The 21,745-nt window shown below is 37.4% G+C and overlaps 1 protein-coding gene across 1 annotated transcript; it reads left to right on the top strand.

The window, feature by feature from the left end:
- Positions 1–1,646: 1,646 nt before the first annotated feature.
- LRRC58 (leucine rich repeat containing 58) lies at positions 1,647–21,414 on the top strand. The gene is made up of 4 exons (XM_081063183.1): positions 1,647–3,818; positions 11,748–11,876; positions 12,512–12,789; positions 15,651–21,414. Exons 1-4 carry the CDS (start codon positions 3,319–3,321, stop codon positions 15,857–15,859), a joined length of 1,116 nt encoding a protein of 371 aa, XP_080919309.1. The 5' UTR covers positions 1,647–3,318; the 3' UTR covers positions 15,860–21,414.
- The last annotated feature ends 331 nt before the right edge of the window (positions 21,415–21,745 follow it).

Raw genomic sequence — 21,745 nt, 5'->3', positions numbered from 1 at the left:
GAATATGCCTTTTCAACTCAATAAAATTTCATTATCTACTTCCAAGATACAAAGTTTTGCATCATTATGAAAGACAGAAATCCTAAAGCTGTCCCAATTCCCCACACGTCAGATATAATCTTTGCTCCTCTGTACTTCCACTGTAGTTTGTACTTTTTTATAGTACTCATTCATTTAATAAAGCTTATTTTTATTCTAACACAGACTGATCATTAAAAATTTTTTGAAAAAATAGAAAAGAATAAAGAAGAATAACAATCACTTTTTAGTCCATCACCCAGACAACCTCTGTTACCACTTTGGAGTATTCTCTTTCAGTCTTTACATGTGTACTTTTTAAGAGAACTCAACTTGTACATATAGTTTAGTGTCCATTTTAATTTTCCTCATGATACTGTTTTGTAAGCATGTTTCCATCATTAAAAAAATTTTTATAACCTGGTCTACTTACTTTTATAGTCTTTTGCATGCAAACCTTATCATCCCTACTAGATCGCAAGATCCTTAAGGGCAGGGCTAGGTCCTCTTTGTCTTCTCACGTCCATCATGGTGTTCCATGTGTCATAAACACCCAATAAGTGTTTATCGCATTAAATGAATTAAATTGAATCTAGTGGAATATTTTTACAACATTTTACTATATGACGGGAAAAATAAAAAAATAAAACATAAAAAAGAAATTCCTATATTACTAAAGATGAGTATCAGCTATGCTAAAACAGACAATTCCAGCAGTGCATGCAGATGTTGCCTCCAGGGCTTGTGCCCTTTCCACCCCGTTTTACAGAAAAGCTATGAGAAGTTATGACCTAGCTCTATGTAGACATGTAAGTGTAAAGGGACCAGATAAAGTTTGGAGTAGATACTTAACCACTTCAGTCATTATCCGTCATTTGGATCTCCAATTCACAATTATGGCCAACAGTTTCTACCAAATAAATGGACTCTATTGAAAGAGTTTACCTGTTATCACAGCTGGTCCCTCTCATCAGCCAGGTGAAAAGCAAGTGAGGTGGAGTCAGGCATGGCTTGGAAGGCACTGTTGTGTGGCAGTCCCCAGGGAGAAGGCTCTGTGATACTGTTATTACCAATCTGTTGCAGCAAAAGCTCAGCAAGAAGCTCCATGAGACTTAATATTCATAATGGCTATATTTGTTGGCTGCCTCCCCACACAAAAAAAGTGTTTGCAAGGAAACCTAGACAGGGTGGCTGAAGGAGAAAGTACCCTTCATTTGGTCTCCCTTCTTTTTTTAATAACATTCGAGTCATAAGACTTATCCTAAAATACAGTCAATGTGACCCAAGAATAACCTAATGGTGAAGTTTTGATAAATGGACAAATATGCCATGCACTTTCCCAATTCCTTGAAATTCATCACTTCCTGTAGAAAATGCATGATGTTCCTTGTTTTACCCTTTGTACTCTCCAGGGCCCCCACTGCCTATCTCGCACTTTCTTCTGCTAACCATAAGACAGACCTCATCATTGTGAAGGTCCACAGCCCAGCAAAGCTCCTTCACCTCCCAGAAGGTTTTCAGAACTCTTCAGCCTGACTGGATAGTTGCAAGGCCCACTTTAGTGGTGGGGGATTCTGCTTAATTTAGACCCATGTGGCCACAAGGAAGAGAGATGTATCCATGGTAGCTGAAATAGAGAGGGTTTTATTATAATAAACAGTAAGGGGATTCTCCCATTAATCTAAACATTTCTTCAAAACCTTCTATGAGATAATTCCTTTTCCATTATTGAGGCTATTTCCATCTTTCCCCATTAATTTCTATAATTTGTCATCTTAATTGTATTTCTAAATCACATTTGAATTCTTTCTTTTTCACATTTTACATAACATTCCTGTCACTTTCTCTTTATCAGATACATTTTTTTAACCATAAAACTCTTATTTTAAATATTTGTGATTTTCACATATTAGGGTTCCTGCCAGAATGTGATCTTGATCCAAAACAAGGCCTAATTTTTTAAAAGGACCCTTTCAAAATAGGTTTCAAAAGCAGGACACTCTATCAGTTTTAAAAATATTCTATCTCTGGTTTAAACTGACAAAGCGTATCCTCCCACAACTATAACTCAACCTGAAATCAAAGTTTGGCCGCAGGTAAGAGGCATAAAGCTTCTCACACAAAAGACTGGCAAGAAAAACGTCATTCTCCTTTTTAGAAGGAAAGCAATTTAATATCATTGATTACACACAATCTCTTAACATTTTTATGCATCTTTAAAAAAAAGCTAAATATTTCTCACATATCTATTCATGACTTCAAAATTATAAAAAAAGTAATTTCAGAAAAGACAAGAGTTTAAGGCAAAACAGAAAATATGTTAATTGAAAGTGCTACATTAAAACCAGAGCCAGGATTTTTCCAGTTCAATTGTAGTTTTAACGTGCCGTAAAATCTCAAGACTTTGTGAGTTCTGAAACTGATCAATTGGTTTGAGCTATCTCAAATTAACAAACCTCCTCGATGGCTCCCAAATTCATTTCCAGCCACTACAATTTAAACTAAAAAACACCCAAGTGCTTCTATAGCTAAAATGGCGAAACGTCCCTACATAATATACGTGACTTTTGTCACGCTTAAAACAAATCCGGTAGGGCAAGCGGGTCAAGAATTATCCGTATTTTATGGATAATAATTTCTTGCTTTTATGGATAAAAAGTCCTTGTTCAAGGACATGAGTCTGTTTAACAGCAGAATTCGAGGTAAGAGCCAGGGGGTTGTAACTTATAGTCGGCATTTTCGCACTTCGAAGTGAGCTTCGTTCCTCTCCAGACTTGAAATTCCTGGGGCTCGCTGTCACGGGCCGGATCACCACGCAACTGCAGTGTCCTCGTGGGTCAGCGCAGACCTGAGGCCGCACTCCTAACCAGGGATTAAGCGGCCGTTGCACCGTGACGCGCGAAAACCCTAATGGCCGGAAAAACAAGCAATCCTCGGGCTGTTTACCGAGGCGACCAAGGACTCCGGCGACAGGTCACAAAACTCCAGGGGCTATAAAGCGCGGCAGCCCAAACCCCGTGGGGTTCAGAGAGCACCTTGACCGCCGCTGCGTCTACGGCCCAGCCCCGCGCCCGAACCCCGCGCTGAACGCCACGTGACACAACGCCCGTCCCCGGAGCGGCGCGCGCACCCGCCGCAGCGCGTCGCGGGCCTCGGCGGGGGCGCGCGAGGTGAGCGTCAGCCCTCGCAACTTCCGACGCGGCCCCGGGTTCAGGTTCCGGGGCGCCGCGGGTCTCCCGGCCTGTGAGTCGCAGGCGGCGCTCTCCGGGCTCCGGGGCCGCGGGCCCTGCGGCTGCCGGAATGGAGGAGGCCGGAGTGGCCGTGACCACGGCCGGGGAGGCTGAACTGAACTTGTCCCGCCTCAGCGTGTCCGCCGAGACGCTGGAGTCGGAGCTGGAGTCGCGCGGCGAGGAGCGGCGCGGCGCGCGGGAGGCGCTGCTGCGTCTGCTGCTGCCGCACAACCGTCTGGTGTCCCTGCCGCGGGCGCTGGGCAACGGCTTTCCGTACCTCCAGCTGTTGGACGTGAGCGGCAACGCGTTGACCGCGTTGGGGCCCGAGCTGCTCGCGCTGCGCGGCCTGCGCACGCTGCTGGCTAAGAACAACAGGCTCGGCGGGCCCGGCTCGCTGCCCAAGGGTCTGGCCCAGTCGCCTCTCGCGCGCAGCCTCCAGGTGCTCAACCTCAGCGGCAACTGCTTCCAAGAGGTGCCTGCCTCCGTGCTGGAGCTGCGCGCGCTGCAGACCCTGAGCCTGGGCGGCAACCAGCTGCAGAGCATCCCGGCCGAGATCGAGAACTTGCGGAGGTGAGCGGGTCTCTGCCGAGGCGGAGGGGCGCCCGGGCGGGGGTCTGGGCGCCTCGGGGCGACAGGCCTGTTCCCGGCGCCGTTCAGTTGTTCCTTTAACTCTTTGGCAGTGAATACTACCCGGGCGTTTCGGGGACTCGAATACGATCTTGTGTGGCAGCGTTTGGTGTGTCGTGTTTGCCCTGTGCAGATTTTCGAGGCAATTTTTCTGTCTTTCTTGGGTCTGAGGGAGTGATCCCAACTGAAGAGCGTCATACACAAACGTAAATCTGAGTTGTCGCTTCCTTGCTCCAAAGTCTGGAGTGGTTTTCCACTCCTGTAGCTCTAACCCTTGCTTTCCACTACTTCCATTTACTGCTCCCTATTCCCTGTAGCCATACCAGCAATGCCGTAGCCCCCCGTTATGGGGGATGGAAGGGGTGATGTTTCCAGGCCCCCAGGGGAGACCTGAAATCTCAGGTAGTGCTGAACTGTGTATACTATGCGTTTTTGTATGTATACGTACTGTGATCAAGTCCAGTCTATAAGCTAGGCACAGCGAGAAATTAACAACAATAATTAAAATAGAACAGTTATCACAATATACTGTAATATAAGCTGTGTGAATGTGGGCTTTTTCTGTTCGCGTCTTCCACCCACAGATTTAATGCCCTTTTCATCTTAACTAAATTAATTAGTTAAGATCTTAACTAGCTAATTAGTTAAGATCTTAACTAAGTTGATTAGTTAAGATCTTAACTAAGTTAACTACATCTTAACTAAGCACTTACCAAGCACTGTGGCCATACCTTATGCAGTTTGAGGTGGGACTGCAAAGCTGGCATGAATTTCTTTTTCCTTCACAATTTCGTAGATGGAAGATTCATTCTTGCCTTAGGTCTTAGCAGTCTTGAGCATATGATTTTTACTTTTCTTTTTAAATAGAGAACTTCCACCTTTTCACTTAAAGGAAGGATTTTACGACTTCTCTTTGGCATATCTGAATTGCCAGCATCACCACTTTTGCACTTTGGAGCCATTATTAAGTAAAATAAAGATTTACTTGAACATAAGCCCTGTGGTACCATGGCAGTTGATCTGATAACTGAGCCGGCTACTAAGTGACTAACTGGTCGGTAGAGTATGTAGCATATATATGCTGAACAAGGGGATGATTCACAACCCAGGTGGGATGGAGCAAGATGGCGTGAGATTGCATCATATAGTGCAGAATGGCTTACAATTTAAAACTTATGAATTGTTTGTTTCTGCAATTTTCCATTTAATATTTTCGAACTGTGGTTGATCACAGATAAGTGCAAATGTGAAAAACAACCACAGAAGAAGGGGACTACTGTACTATTTGTAGAATTCAGTGAGCCATGCAGTTTTTATCAGCACGTGTGGGTGTTCACTAATTATGTGTTCTACATGACCTGTTCCCTTTGCCTGGAGTGTTGCCTACACCTAGAAAACCCTTATTCGTCCTTCATAACCCATCTTGAGGGCCATCTCTTTCTTTCTTTAGTGCTTCTGGACAACTAATTTATTACCTATACTGTGCTTCCTCTGTACTTAATTCATGCCAATATTGAATTTACCCTATTGATTATAATTCCTTGTTTACAGGTCTGCCTCACTTACTAGATTACTCAGTAAATGTGTGTTGATTTAAATGGAAGGAAGAAGCAGAGACACAGGTAGCAAAAGTTCCCTAAAGGTTCTCTGCAGGGGAGTGAAATAAAGCACAAGAGAAAGTGTATTGTCCAAAGTGAAAAAAAAGTGTCTTCCATCTAAAATATTTTCACATCCTTTACTGAATTTTGTGAGATAACAGAATGTTAGAACTGGAAGGGACCTCAGAGTGGTGAAAAGAACATGGGACTGAGAATAAGAACTCGTGGTGTCCCAGCCTTAGGCAAGTCACTTGAACATATTCTGACTACAGCCTCCTAAGCTACAAAAAGGCATTTGGACAAGATGTCTTTTCATTTACTCATCAACAGATATTTATTTAGAACCTACCATGTGTCAGGTGATGAGGATACGGTGTGAACATGATCCTGCCTCATGGAGCTAACATAACTACAAGAGACATTAAACCTCCTTATTTAATTACAACTGTTGTAAGTCCTATTCACATGTACAGAGTGCCTTGAAATGAAATAACAGAGGGACCTGACTTAGTTTGGTTCTTGTGTTTGGTTCTCTAACATTTGAATTGAGGTTTTAAAGGAAGAGTAAGAATGAACTATGAGAGGGTGGGGTGAGCTCAGTCCAGGTAGAAGGAATAGCACATGTGAACCCAGAGGAAAGGAGGACATTGTACTAGAGTATAGTGAGAAAATGGGCAGGAGGGAAAGTGGCAAATAATTATTTGGACCAGACCCCAGGTCATGTCAGATCTTGAAAGACCTGGTAAAGTTTTGTTTTTATTCTAAGTACACTGAGTTTTAAGCACACGTCTCTAGTTGATGTGTAAGAATGGAGTGGGGAGAGGGTGGAGAGATGTGATTTGAGGATTGGTTAGAAGGAGGTCATTCTAGTAGAATGAGAGGTGATGGTGGCTTCTACCAGGGTGATGCTAGGAGAGATAGAAGGGTTTGAGAGAAATTTAGATGCAAAATTGACAGGCCTTGCTAACTTTTAATTTTGGTGTTACACAATTCCACCCTTCTCATTTGAATTTTCTCAATATACTAAGAAAAAATCCAGAGCCAGCATTATTTCCATCACATGGGGAAAGGTGTAGGCAAAAATCCCACTTATTGAATACGTGCAGTAGGCTCTGTTGTAGTGTTTTGAATATGTTTTTTATTTCTCACCATGTCTCTGAGACAAGAGGAAGAAACTGAGGCTCTAAGAGGTTGTCATAAGATCACAAAGCCAGTGAGTGGTGGAACTGGATTTTACCTCTGGGATCTCTAGTTGGATCTCGAGTCCAAACTCGAATTTTCCACAGTGACAGAGCAGGGCTAGAATCTAATCTTTCTGACTTCTCTTCTGTTGCACATGTAATCAAGAGGGTTGGGCAAAGCCGTTGCCTGATTGACCTGATTTTCTGGGCTAATAACAGTTTTTTGGTCGTTGTGCCTTTGCCTGTAATCGTGTGGGATCTTTTATGTCATTTTTTAGTTGTATGCTACATTTCTCTTTACTGATAAGAATCAGTAAAGTTTTAGGCCATGCTCCAAATACAAACTGGTTGAATGTAGGCTAAGAGGGTCATGTCGAAATTTACTCCTAGAAGTAGAAACAGCCTAGGCAGTGGCCTGATTTACCTTATTCTCTTTACAGATGAGGAAACTGAGATTTAGTATCAGTGACTTCCTTGAGACCAGATAGTGACAGTGAGATTCGTGTGATTCAGCCCTCAAAGGCTGCTTACTGCTCATTGCTAAAATAGTGCATTAAAGATTCAAAAGTGTAGAAGTGGAGATTCAGTCACTTAAACCCTAAGGCACTTGTCCAAGAAAACAGTCTTCTCTTAAAATATATATGAACTCCGTAAACCTCATAGGTAACCGTGATGTATATTGTATACTGTGCCATGTTGCTTTTAAAACCAGATCAGGTGTTTTTGGACATTAGGAAGTTATCTACCCTATTTAACAACAATTTTTAAAATACTGCAGAGTATATTATCCATGTAAAGGTTTCCTTTCTCCCCGGCCTTCATTTCAGGACATCTTAACTTTTACTCTCAATTAGCTCAGACATTAACTGAGGAAGGACTTAATAACTAATCAGTCAGTGGGTAACAGACTTTAAGAAAACGAAAGCTTTGGGGCTCTTTTATACCCAGGGTGCTAGACACTGGAAGACTAGGTTTGAGTGCAAGTGAGTTTCTTTGATACCATTTCCCAGTCTTCTCAAGTAATGCCTTCTTTGCTCATGATTCTCCTCTCACCGTTTGCTTGATGTGGTTTTAGAAATTAAAGATGATTGTGATAGAAACAAAGCTAAGTATTAATGCCCTGGAATGTTTGGATGCTAGTGTGTAGTAAGTTGATATCTTATAGGAGAGGTGACTGGACCAGATAACAAATAGGATGTGATAAAGTTTAAATAAAAACACTTTTCCCCATCTAGAGTCACATACTGAGTTTTCCTCTGGCTCTCAGCTTCTTCCCTCCAACTTCTTTCTTTTATTGCCTTAGTTTGGGGCAAGTACCAAATGATGATTTCTCCATTTGTGCTTCTACTTTTGAACATATGTACTTTAAAAGCCTGTGGTGAGTGATGGTATTTGAAAGTGATTCAATATGGGAATTCTGTCTCAAGAAAACTCTTTATCCACAAATGGATGGGTCTTGTCTTTCTGTGTTTCTTTTTCTGTTTTCTGCCTCTGTATACAAACCTCTCTCACTTTAATTTCATCTCCCTTTAACCATGTATATTTTTGTTATATTTAATGTCATTTTTATTTGGGTAGAGAAGCAAAACATTTTCTGTTTATATCTGTGGTTAAAGTTGATTGGCACTAAGAGACCCTAGTGTATTTTTTCAATGAGTCATTGGCCCTTGCTAGAGAAGAGACACCTACTTCAGTATTCCTAAATATTGAAGAAGTGAAACGTTCCAAGAAACAAATTTAATGTTAGTCTGTTAACACTAGACAGGAAGAAAAGGAAGAATTCTTCTCTAAATTTTGTGAATGATTTTCTTGCTTTCTATGCAGAGGGTGCCAAAAAAATGTATACACATTTTAAAAAAGGAAAACTGTATTAAAATTGTAATACTCAATATATACCGATAACAAAAGATGAATACAAGTCATGTTTGACTTCTGTAATTATAAGAAGTGATCAAAGTGGTTACCATCAGCATCCAGACACTTCTGATTACAGCGAACTACTGCTTGAGCAACGTTGACCAAAGTGTCCCCTTATATACATTTTTTTGATACCACCGGTATTTGTCAAACATTGAAAGAATTGTTCCAAGCCTGATTAATAGGCGCAATGCTGACAAACATAAGAACTTTTAAATACTAACAGTTTTGCTTTAAATTGAACAATAGTTGAATGCATTTTTTGAAACAGTGGAGTGTGTTTTAGAAATTTAATTCTCACAAATCATTTAAAGGCTTTTAAGTCCCTAGAACTTTGGAAATTCTTTGTTTCAAAGGGAGAAATAAGCCTGACAGTGTGAATTTAATATGCTGGTTGTGTAATCTGATGAATGATACCCATCAGTTGCAAAAGGGAATTTATATAATTTCGAAATCATGGGCTTGGTTATATTTTAGAACGTCAGATCCTTCTTTGCCAAAGTCATAGTAACTACTAAGGTTTGGCATCCTTTCTGTCTATATGCCTCCCAACCCACTCCAGAGCATTGAGAGAAAAAGATATTGAGTAGTAACTGACCACCAGACACTAATTTCTCTTGGTTCCTGACTTAAATAGAAAGAACAATACTTAAATTTGCTCTCTGACTCACTCTTCCTTTCTTCACTTTTTCTTTTCTCCCTCAGTAGACACTATTGCAAGTTGTTATTTAACTATTGAATCTTTTATAAAAGGACTTCTAAGGTTGCTGATATTTTCCCCCAGGTAGTTTTCTCATTAAAATAATTCTTTTTCCAGGATAGTTTCTGTTTTGGGGGCTCCAAATATTCTATTCTATTCTATTCTATTCTAGTAGCTCTCATCATTGAAAAATAGACATTTCTGAGTAACTGAGCATTAACTTACACCGTTTTTGGTAGGACCAAAAAAGACCTGCCTAGGAAGTTTTTTCACCAGTGCTTAAACATTTACATGTAGAGGAATTCAGTCTTGTATCCAGACAGTTGATTTTTGCTACAAGGTAATATTTGATAGACAGAAAAATAACATTGGAATTAAAGTTGTCTGCTTTTACTAAGCATCATAAATCTAAAAGATTTACACAATCAGAAATAGAAAAAGAGTATCATTAATATATTTTTAAAATGACAAAACTTCGGATTTAAGTTGACTTTTTGAATCATCGCACTTCAAGTAAGGCTGAGATTATGAAATACAGATAAGAAATTCAACAAATGGAAGAAATTATATCAGAAAATACATGTAATAAAGCAATCTGTAAAGGACTTTAAAATAAGTATGTTTCCTAATTTCAGAGAGGTAAAGGAGGGACCTTCATCAATGAAACAAGAATAAGTTTAAAAATTGACAATTATAAAACCGCAATTAGAATTCCTAGAAATGAAAAAAATGTAATTATGAATTCAGGGGGACAAATGGTAGACTGAAGGTAAGCTGATGAGTGAGTCAGTAAGCTGAAAGATCTTACAGGCATTCTCCTGAATGTAGTACAAAAAGATAAAGAAATGGAAAGTATGTAAGAAATATTAAGAGACTTGGAGAATTGATTCTGAAATTCAACCGCTCTTTGGTGGGAATTCTAGAAAGAATAACATGTAGAAAAGGCAATGTGTGAAATAACAGTGTCTGAGACTTTCTCACTGTTAGAGCAGTCTAAATTGATTATCTTGACATATCATAATAAAACTTCAGAACAATAGTATAAATAAAGAAAAAATATCCTAAAAGCTAATAATAATTTAAAAAAAAACAGATTACCTACAAAGGCACAATAGTAATACTGGCTGAAATAAGATAATGGAACAATATCTCCCTAGTGCTAAGGAAAAGTAACTGTCAACCTAGACTTTTATGCCCAGCCAAGCTATTTATTATTCATGAGTGAGGGGGGGAAATATCAGACAAAGGACTCTAAGATTAACAACCATGTTGTGTTCTTGTTGAAAGAACTTCTAAAGGATATACTTGAGTCACACTCTAGAAAGATCATTTTGGCTGTTTTGTGGAAAATAGCTGCTGAAGTGGGAGAAGAGGAGAGTGTGATGGAAAGAGTGGAAGCAGGAAGACCAGACTGGAGCCTAATGTAGTAGTCCAGATGTGAAATCACAGAGATTTGCTTGGTACATCTTTTTCTGTCCCTTTACTTTTAATGTATTGGGTTATTTCTGTTGTAGGTGTAACTCTTAAAGACAGCACACTACTCGATAAAATACAGAATCCTTACTAAGGTCCAAAGGGCCCTCTGATCTGACCTTCCAGGCTACCTTTCTGACCTGTTTAACTATTGCTTGCCTGCCTGTCACCCTGATTTACCCACGCAGGCTGTGTTGCTTTTTCACAACACAAGCATTTTTCCACCTTGGATTTGTACTCAAATCATTTCACTCAGATCTCCATTGAAATGTCATTTATGAGAAAACTTTTATGACCATCCTATCTAGAATGTCACTTCCATCACCATCTAATTTCGTCCCTTTTTCTTTATAGCACTTACAGCTATCTGGAAAAATATACAAATTCATTGATTTATTTTCTGTGTTTCTCACTAAATGGTAAGCTACTTCAGGTGAAAAACTTGGTCTTGGCGTGGCCAGTTAGCTCATTTGGTTAGAGCGTGGTGCTAATGACACCAAGGTTGCCGGTTCAATCCCCACATGAGCTTCTGTGAGCTGCACCCTCATTAAAAAATAAAAAAAAAAGGAACTTGGTCTTATTTCCTCTATATTCCCTAGAGTGGTACCTAGTACATGGTAGGTGTCTGTCTGGTTCACATTTGTTGACTGGGCACTTTACATGATATATAATAATATTCCATTTTAAAGAAGAGGAAACTAGGGCACAGCGAGATTAGTTCTCACACTGGTAAGTGGTGGAGCTGGGATTAAATGAAATAAATACTAACAAAAATAAAACCAGTAGGCATTATTGATAATATTGTCCAATATTGGTGTGTCTTGCCTGCTTACCTACAAGCTCCCTAAGGATTGCATTATTTCTCTACTGACTGTACAGCATATAGCAAATCCCAAGTAAAACATTTGCTGAATAGATGAAATATGTTCACTGTAATAAAGACAATAGGTTATCTTGTCCAGCTTTTGTTTACTCTTTTTTTGTTGTTCATTTATCTTTGCAGCTTAGAGTGTTTATATCTTGGAGGAAACTTCATCAAAGAAATCCCACCAGAATTAGCAAATCTGCCTTCTCTAAATTACTTGGTATTATGTGACAACAAAATCCAAAGTGTGCCTCCTCAGCTGTCACAGTGAGTAGTTTTAGGCAGTTAATATATACAGTAGGGTTTATATGTAGTAAAGAACTTCATGTTTTCAAAGTAAATGATAACATGAGAATTACAGTTCTGAGGTTTGCTGTGAATTGGGTTATTTATTTTTAATGTTACTTTTAAATGCTCTGGTTTACTCCTCAAAATATTTGTGTAGCCTGTTTTCTGCAGTCAAAAACAGAATATTGTTTTGGCACAGATTTCCCAAGTTTTATGGGATTTTGTGGATTTTATATTTGATATGAAACATTTCTGTCCTAATGAGATAAATGTAAAGGATCTTGATTCTGGTTGCATTTAAAGTCATTCCTTTTTTGGGTATCTGAATGATAAAACATTCCAAAAACAATCTTTAAAGCTAGCATTTATATTTCATCTATCACATCAGAATACTCATTCTAAATTCTCTAAGATTCCATGGGCAAAAGTCCTTCATAACATTTATAAATCTGCACTCTGATCTAGTTTCAGCACCAGTTTATTTTATTTCCATCGACCTTAATCTTAATTGCTCATGCTTATGGGGAAATCAAGTACTTCACTTAACTTTCTTGTACTCTTGCTTCAAGTACTCTTGCTTACCGCCGTTGGGTTTTGTGCTGCATTCATTCTAGGTTGCATTCGCTTCGTTCCCTCAGTCTTCACAATAACTTGCTGACATACCTGCCTCGAGAAATCCTCAACCTTATTCATTTGGAAGAATTGAGTTTGCGAGGAAATCCGTTGGTTGTTCGTTTTGTTAGAGATTTAATCTATGACCCTCCGACTCTCCTGGAATTAGCTGCACGGACCATTAAAATTCGAAATATTTCCTACACTCCTTGTGATCTTCCTGGGAATCTTCTTAGATACTTGAGTTTAGCCAGCAATTGCCCAAACCCAAAGTGTGGAGGTAAGTTATATCAGTTTCCTTGTTTCCCATTCATTTAGCTATTTTTAAAATTGATGATCCAAGTTGTTGTTTTTTTTTTCATTAGCTGTCTTATTTCAGAGAAAGTTAGTTAGTCTCTGGTTGCCTCATCCTTTCACCCTTTTACCAGAAAGACATTTCACCCTGTCTGAATTAATTTCTTTCTTTCTCTTTCTTTCTTTCTCTCTCTCTCTCTCTCTCTCTCTCTCTCTCTCTCTCTCTCTCTCTCTCTTTCTTTCTCTTTCTTTCTCCTTCCTTCCTTCCTTCCTTCCTTCTTTCCTTCCTTCCTTCCTTCCTATTCTTTTCATAGTACTTTACGATTCATACACAAGGAAAAGACCTCGAAAGTCTCATCCTGTCTTAGAACTGTCATAAGATGGTAAACACTTTCTTTGAAAAGAAGCACAAAGGAAGCATAAGTCGTCCTAATAGCTTAAAAAGTCTTTCTAAAATGTGTAGCCACCTTTCATATTTATTTGAAGGACATGTGCTTAGAGTCACCATTCTGAGTATCAGGTAGCTTTACAGAGGATGATTCAAGATATATGAGAATGGACTGAATGTGTGCCGATTTCGGAGTGTATCCTGGAATTTTATATTCTTTTAAATTCATGGTTCACAATTTATTGAGTTAAGACATTTGGAGAGAATTAAACAAATGTTACAATGTAAGGCAGAGAAGTAGGAATTCAGTGTACTATTGGAAATCAAAAAAGGGAGAGAGTACATTTAATTACATCTGGAAAACATGAGACGATTCTTAAAGTATGAGTTGGATTTTCATAGGGTAAGATTGAGGATAAGAAACTTTCCAGATGGAGAGTAAAATTGGAGATGAAACAGTATGGGGCAGAATGTTGGATGAGTAATAATTTTGCTTAAATGTACAGTTAGGGTAGTAATGAAAGGAAAGAATAAAAGATACTTGAAGCCAGGTTATCAAAGGGCCTGGAGTGCCAGGGGGTGTGGGTGGGAGTTGGTGACGGAAGGCGGGTCATTCTATTTTGTCTCATGAAAGACTACTACTAAAATAATCCAATCTGATGGGGGTGCAGAAATTTTTTACTGTTGTATGATAAATGTAGGTGCTGAGGAAATGCTACATAATGATGATCAGAGCCATGTGAGATTTTCCCTGGAAGTCCCATCATGTCTTGAAATTATTATAAGGTTAAAAAGGAAAAAAAATGATTTAAGTTCCTGAAAGAATATTAGAAAAAAGACACAATTGGTATAAAAAAGACAATACTCTGAGCCATTTCCGGCCACTCACTCTTAAAAGTAGAGGTTGCTGTGCTGTGCCAGAGCTACTCTCTGTGGTTTTCTTTCCTAAGTTGGCTTTAACAGTGGCAAGGGACAAGATTCACACCAGGCCTTCAGGCTTAATAGGCTGTAGCTAATCTCTTCTTTAAGTCTGTCTTTCCCGGAAGTGGCCCTGTATAAGAATTCTCTTTTTTCTCTTAAGTGGTTTCTTAATCTCTTCAATATACTGATGTCATTTATCGTACAAACAAAAATAAATTAAAAATTAAAAATTTGAGACAATATATAAAATGAACCATTGACGTTTTCTCCTTCAGACTCATTACTGTTATTGAACTCTATACAAAAGTAGTTTTATATTTTGTGAGACACTTTCTTTGTATAGTCTGAGATCTTACAAATGACGGTATTGTACTATTTTAGCTCATGGTAATTCTGTAATGTTTTATTTTGTTACTTCATCTGTTTTCAAGAAGCTAGCACATTTTGGAGGAGGTTTATTATCAATATTGATTGACCAGTTTATTGAATTTATCTACTTTCCTAAATTGTTCAAAGTGAATTTCCCTTTTTAGAAGCTATGAGTTATACTTAATTTATAGGATTAGAAAATTAGAAAGTTAATGGGGAAGTGTTAGGAAAAAAGTAAGTAGAAATCATTATTTCTCCTTTGCTTGGACCCCATCAGATTTTGCCCCTTATGTGCTACACACAGAGTAGTTGGTGTCAGAGGAAACTTAGGTAAGGCATAGAAGTTGAGATTCCTCTCCAGAGAGGTGATGGGACCCAGAATTCTAGATGTTCTGGTTATTCTATAACTATTGTGAGAGCCTTCATGGGTTAGAGATGTGCAGTATCTTTAAGGAGCAGCTGGAACCCTGAGACACAGCAACCTCTGCTTTCTGCTTAGCTCTAGCCATATTTTTACGTACTTAGAGGGCCACAGTTCAGGAGCACTAAATTAGGAATCAGAAGAGCTGATTACTAGTTTCAGTCTACGTAATATTATATAATTGTGTGAAAATCAAGTGAGGCCATTAGTGAAACAGCTTTGAAGCCTATAGATTTAGAGCCTGTGGAAATGTAAGATAGCATTTTGATTCTTTTAATTTTGCTTCCCAATAATAAGAATGGGTACCAAAAGTCGTCTCCTTTCTGCAAATTTAGTGTATAACAACTAATTCTTGATTATTATTAAAGAAGCTTTGTGGGATTTTTTAAGTTTCTTGACTGTGGAGTAGTATCAAGGAGTGGCTTGGTTGACAGAGGAAGGGTACTTTAGGTGTCCTGTCATCTCTATAAGCCGGTGTCCACCCAGTCACCCAGAGAAAACAAAATAAATAAACAGTGCCAGCTCCCTTTAAGATAAATCTCCTGGCCTTCTCCTAGCAGCTAAAATGCCACCCCTGAAGCCTCCCAATATTTCTACAAACAGCTATGGAAACATCTAGTTCTGCTGAAGATTCACAAAAGAGAAGACTGTATGTGACATTTCTACAGAATGCAGGAAAAACGGTTGAAAAAGAAATTGGCTTTTGCTTTATAATGATTACTTTGTACTTCTTCCTTCTTCTCTCCAGGAGTCTACTTTGACTGCTGTGTCAGACAAATAAAATTTGTGGACTTCTGTGGGAAGTACCGCCTGCCCCTGATGCACTACCTGTGTTCGCCGGAGTGCTCTTCCCCTTGCAGTTCTGCCTCTCACAGCTCCACATCCCAGAGCGAATCGGACTCGGAGGACGAAGCTAGCGTTGCTGCACACAGGATGCAGAAAGTCCTTCTGGGCTGAGAACAGTGCTGGGAAACACTTAAAAGACTGAGCAAAGGTGGTTAGAAAAGAAAATAGACTTTGAAGTTATCTAGAAACCATATCTTCATCTTGAATGTCCATAAAAGAGTCGGGGGTGATGTGAAATATTTTGTTTTCGTCCACCCATTCAGCAGGAATGAATCCAGTTCCGTGTTTGGATTCCTTGAATGTAATTCACTCTGAATGGCAGTTTCAGATTTGGCTGACTGCCTGCAATTTTCACTCCAGTTTTGCATGACTCACATAGCAGACTAAAATATTCTGAAGAGCAGTGCTATAATAGACCATGAGTGGTGTAACTTGTGACAGTTGAGACTAAGAAAGAAATGATAAAAGCTGTAATTATTACCAGAGTTGTCGTTGGGGTTAGGTTGAACACTATACCATGATAGAAGTAGCCCTCCTTTGATGTATTGCCCATATGTTGAGATTACAGAGCTATTCAGATAAGCTCACAGATGGTTACATAGGACCCAAACCTTTCTGACCTACTAACTGGTAAAGTGGGGGATATAACCTTATGTGGGATTTTAAAACTCTTCAGTTCTGCTTCTTCATTCTATATGACTTGTTACCTTTAGGTAATCCAGCAATGACTGTGATAGTGCCTTAAGAAATATGCTTTAACAGAACTAGGGAAACAACTGTTTAACATCTGAGCTCATGGCCACCTAACTTCATTTTTTGTTTAAACATGAAGTAATCCCCTATAAATCACTTTTACACTTAATGGGAGGCCATTCTCTTGATCATTCTGTTCATCATAACACAGAATAATAGTTTTTGATTGAAAAATCCGATTTCTTTTGACAGAAAAGAGATGTAAGCTAGTAAAGCTTCTTTATATACGAGTGGAAAACTGATTTAAAAATTTTTAACAATCAGGTATGACTCCATTGCCTGTGTGTATTGAACTGTAACTTTTTCTACATTTTAAAGAAACACTAGAAAAATATTACAAGCCAAATAAAATTGGGGCCAACAATTATTGTGTTTGTACACAATAGAACAATTTCCAAAACCAGTTTAGCCATGGAATATTTTTTGAAAATAATGTATTGATAATATATTTAAAAAATAGATTATACTGCTATACTTTAAGGATATAACTACATTATATCCTTAAAGTATAGCAGAAAAATGACTTCACAGATTAATTGCTATTAGAAATGACCAAATTTTTAATTAATTTTAAATGCAATAAAAATTGAATAATAGTCCAATTATAGGTTAATATTATAAAATAAAATAAAATACAAAACACATACTAGCAATCATTAGATCATTAAACCCATAACATGATGGTTTGTTGGTAAATGTTACCTGTACAGTAATATGCATGTCAGAAATACATTGGAACATGAGACGATCTCCCCTCTGACTTGCTGACATTCATGACTGGGCACGCAATTTCTTAAAAGCAGATTGTTGTACAATAATGATATGTACGTACATATATTAGGTTTTTGTCATACATATTTTATTTTAGAAGAAAATATATTGTAGGATAGTTCAGGGTTTGTTTATTATATGTTAATTCATGAAACAGTTTCATGACTGCAGGTGTGAAACGCTGCTATAGTGAATTCCTTCTTCCCTCTTGTTATAACGTAAGATTCTTTTTTCCTTATGATTCAGAAATTTTCTATACTATATAAGTAATCTAGTATGTTTCTACTGCCTAGCAAAGTAGTACATGGGTGATTATACCATACCATGGAAGTAATGAGAAGTCTGTACTTCTCCATTTAAGCCACAGCAAGCTGCATATTACAAAATTAGGAATGATAAAGATGACTTACGCAGTGTCTAGTGGCAAGCCCCAAATGTTTTGTAAGTAAGTGACTTAGTTTAGATACATAAAATATTTTCATAGAAAATAGTGTATTCATAGTAAAATAGTCAAATTAATAGGACCAAAATTTTCTGGCTTAAATGCCTCAGTTTACTTCCTAATTCATTACCAACTTGACCTAAGAGCTTGGGTAATCTTCTGAAAGTTAGTCTTTGTAAAATAAATGGGTAGGTATGTAAATATGGTATTTAACCTTACATAACTCTTTCCAGCTTCCTAGAAAGAAGATACACTGATTGAGCTTTTACAGATGTAAATAGGTCTACCCAGGAATAGTTTCTAGCCTTTGCTGTATAATGTGGATGTATACTATAGTATACAACAAAACACCTTTCAACAAAATGTTTGTTATGTTTCTCTGTATGTACATTTGAAAATCTAAGGTAAGTGTCTACTGCCTTTGGTTACTTTTACTGAAATCTACATTATAGCTGTTAGTTTTATCTTTTTTTTTTAAAGTCTTTGACCTAAACTTTACAAGAGAGGCTCATAATTTCTAAGATTTTTCCTGTGTTTCCCCCTACCTTCCCTTTTTTCATAACTGATGAGCTGATTAACCAGAGCTGAGATCAAGGGACTTGATATACTAGAAACGAGATACTCAGCTCCTGAGTCATATAGCTGACTATTTAAAATTACAAAATGATAATCTTTATTTCTTAAGTCACATGTTTGTGTTTAAACTATAGTTAGTAAACTTTAACTGTATTTTTTGAGATTTATAGAATCTGCACTAATTTCCATAGTGAAATAAGTTTTTATATTGCTACACTTGTACAATTTTGGTCACTTAGTGACCAAAACTTAGGTGGATAAAACTACTTAACCAAAGCATTAATGTGTTCAGAATGAAATTCTTCAGTGCTAGTATTTGAAACTAAAATGGGTACATCAAACATTCTTAGTAATCTTTATTCCTTAGAATTCAGTTGTCATTGTCACCAAACTGAGTTGTGAAATAATCCTAGGTTTTAGGAAATAGTAAGATTAACTGATATGCTACGAACGTTTCGTGGTGCCAGAGAATGGCTGACCTAAGAACAAGCTAGTCAGGGTTCTCAGTATTCCCTGTATTTGAATGGTGGAGGTAGGTCTGAGGGTTACTGTTCATATTTAACTTCTAAATGTGTGCGAGAGGAGTCTTTTCTAAAATTCTTATGTTTGAAACTTTTTAAATTACCAAATTTAAAAGTAAAGACTTGCGTTGTAAACTGTATCTCAAATTCGAGAAATTTGTTTTGATGTAAATAAAAGTTAAAAGCATTTCACACTAGTGCATTGTAATACTGCAGACCAGTTCCACCAAACATTGTAAATATTAATTTTAAACAAAAGGAGAGAAGGCAAAGGCTCATTGCTGGAGTGTGAAATAAAAGGAGTCTTTTAAAGCAGCAAAGGGCAGGGAAAAAGAAATCACCAAGAATATCCCTGAGCCAAGAAAGTCCTTTAAAGTAGTAGTGAATTGTTTTAAAATTAAGTGGTCCACTAACTACCATCTGAAAGCCTTTATCACTAATTTCTTTAGTTTCTGCTATTGGGAAGATTGTCCACCTCCCTCCATAATGAAGGGCCAAGAAGTAATAGGATTTTCTTAGAGCCAGCCTTGCTCTTTCCAAAGGGAGAACGTAGTATCTCATTAACCTGGAATTTGTGGTACAACCTTGGTTAGTGTTTACCTTTTCACTGTGTAAAAAAGAAAAAACACTAAACATAATTACTGCAAATAAAGTTTGATCTTTTAAACATTTTATATAAAAAGTTATTCCTAAATAATGAGATCCTTTGCAGGCAAAACTATCAGTTATAGTATGTGTATGTAAAATTAGTTAAGCTGCATTTGTTTAGAAATACCTAGTTTTTAGGTTAATCACCCCCTTCTTATCCCAAAATTGAGATTTTATTATGGCAATATAAATATTTAGTCCCATTTAGTCAAAAATAGTGAGCTTTTGATAGTAAGCTATTTGTATAGGTTTTTAGGCAACATGATCTGTAATGCATAGTTCTGTTCCCTCTATAAAAAAGTACTTGACCTTCACTGTTTCTGCATTAGGCACTATACTCGGTAACATTAATGTGATGAATTTAATAGCATTCGATTTTGTATTATCTTTAGAGTCATGATCTTTTTAAAGGTAGCAGTGTCTTCAGTTGTACTCAGAAAGTATGTACCTTAAATCCTCCATTCTAGACCCAAAGTTTGGGGAACTATGTCATTTAATAAGTTGTGACAGTGTTGTCATCCTTTGCATTTGACTTGAGGAGAAAAACTGGGATCCTTCAGGGAATTAATGTCTATGAGTCTTTGAGTCTAATGTCTATGAGTCTAGGTCTTCTGGAGAGGAAACCCCAATCATGCATACTGTCAGAGGAGGCCAAAGCCATAAGGAAAGGACCCTGGAATAAAATCATTGAATGGGTATGTTCTCTTTCATATTATTTCATAAAGAAAATTCATCTGCTACCACTAAAGGATGACAACAGTTCCTAATCATATTGTTAACAACATTATACCTATAAAGACACTGCCATGAGGCCTAGCATGTTTTGTGAGTGGCTTCTTTGTAATACTAGGTTGAAGGGGAGGGTTTTTTTTAGTATCTCTGCATGTAAATATCTTCATTCTTTTTCTCTCTCCTTGGTCCATATTGCCAAGAATTGATGTAGAAAATAACAGCTCATTAACAACACATTATACATTATTGAACACTCACAGGGTAATATTGATTGGGTGCTACTAGACTTTTACCTAGCATTGATTTGTCTCTGTTTATCATAAGAGACAGTATTCAATCCAGTAAATATTAAAATGTATTAGTTTAATGAAGGTTATTTATATACCATCATGCCAGAAGGCCATGATTAGAAAAACCATCTGTATTCACCAGAACTTATTTTCTTCCTTTGGCTGTGAATAAATGGGATAAAATTCCAGTTGGGGAAGAAACTAGGATAAGATTGATATCACTATTGTTAGTAGTACAAAAACATTACTAAATTGGTTAATTCTTCTGTCTACAATTGATGTTTTAAGAGAATCCTTTCAGTAACACATGGATAACATTGATGTGTTACTGGGAAGGAATATTAAACTCAACAGCCACTTTACAACAATCATGGAGAGACCTGTGTACCTGCGACTGGTGTTTGTGGCATTTCTGAGCCCACTTTGTATTCATGAAAAACAAAAACATAATAGGAGGAATATTTTAAATCAGTATTTTAAGTTTTTTACAGTTTGAGACTTTAAAGTATCAACAAAGGGTATTGAAAATATATGTACTTTTACTTTCGTCAAATTGCTTTTTATCTGATTTTTAAATTCTCTGTATTTGAAGTCTTGTGGATTAGGAATATCTATATCTGGATATATAGATATTTAAAACTTAATGGTACCAATAAATGTAATTCAATTCGATTCAATAATTTTTGCATCAAATTTGTATATTATCTTGTAATGGTAAGTGCTCTAAAAAGACTGCTCAAGCCACTTGGATTCTATATCTCCTTTATTCCCCCCCGGACACACAAAAAATATGATCTTATATTAACTAACCCTCTGTGTGACTTTTGCTGTATCAAACATTGTGCCATATAGTATTAAAAGTGTTTAGTTGAAATTGATTCTATTCTGTAAAAGTAACAGTATTTTAGTTTTACTTGATAAACATTTATTTACAAAAACTAAAATTATAATGTTCGTATTTGCCTGGTTACTTACTATACTGTTTCTCACCTGTTTATTGAATTTTTCAATACATGAATATACACATTAAACATATATTAGCATTTACTCTGTGCTAGATGCAAGGAATAAAAGATAAATTAGACCAGGTCCCTTTCTACTAGAGTTCTTTCTGCTTCCACAGTTTTAACAGACTTATGAGTGCATGTCTAGTAATAAACTGGTGAGAACAATTTGCTAAGGTCAGTTACGTCTTGCATTTAGTCCAGAATCAATCTTAGCACAAAGTAGTATAGTACCAACTGAGCAACATTAATATTACAGT

The sequence above is a fragment of the Rhinolophus hipposideros genome (genome assembly GCF_964194185.1).
Source record: "Rhinolophus hipposideros genome assembly, chromosome: 2".
NCBI classification, from domain to species: Eukaryota; Metazoa; Chordata; class Mammalia; order Chiroptera; family Rhinolophidae; genus Rhinolophus; species Rhinolophus hipposideros.
This window is presented reverse-complemented; position numbering and strand designations above follow the sequence as displayed.

Excerpts from the sequence above, each read along its gene's own strand:
- LRRC58 (XM_081063183.1), top strand. The coding sequence starts at position 3,319 with ATGGAGGAGGCCGGAGTGGCCGTGACCACGGCCGGGGAGGCTGAACTG. Across the intron at positions 3,819-11,747 it reads GAGATCGAGAACTTGCGGAG|CTTAGAGTGTTTATATCTTG; the intron begins GTGAGCGGGTCT and ends TTATCTTTGCAG. Across the intron at positions 12,790-15,650 it reads CCCAAACCCAAAGTGTGGAG|GAGTCTACTTTGACTGCTGT; the intron begins GTAAGTTATATC and ends TCTTCTCTCCAG.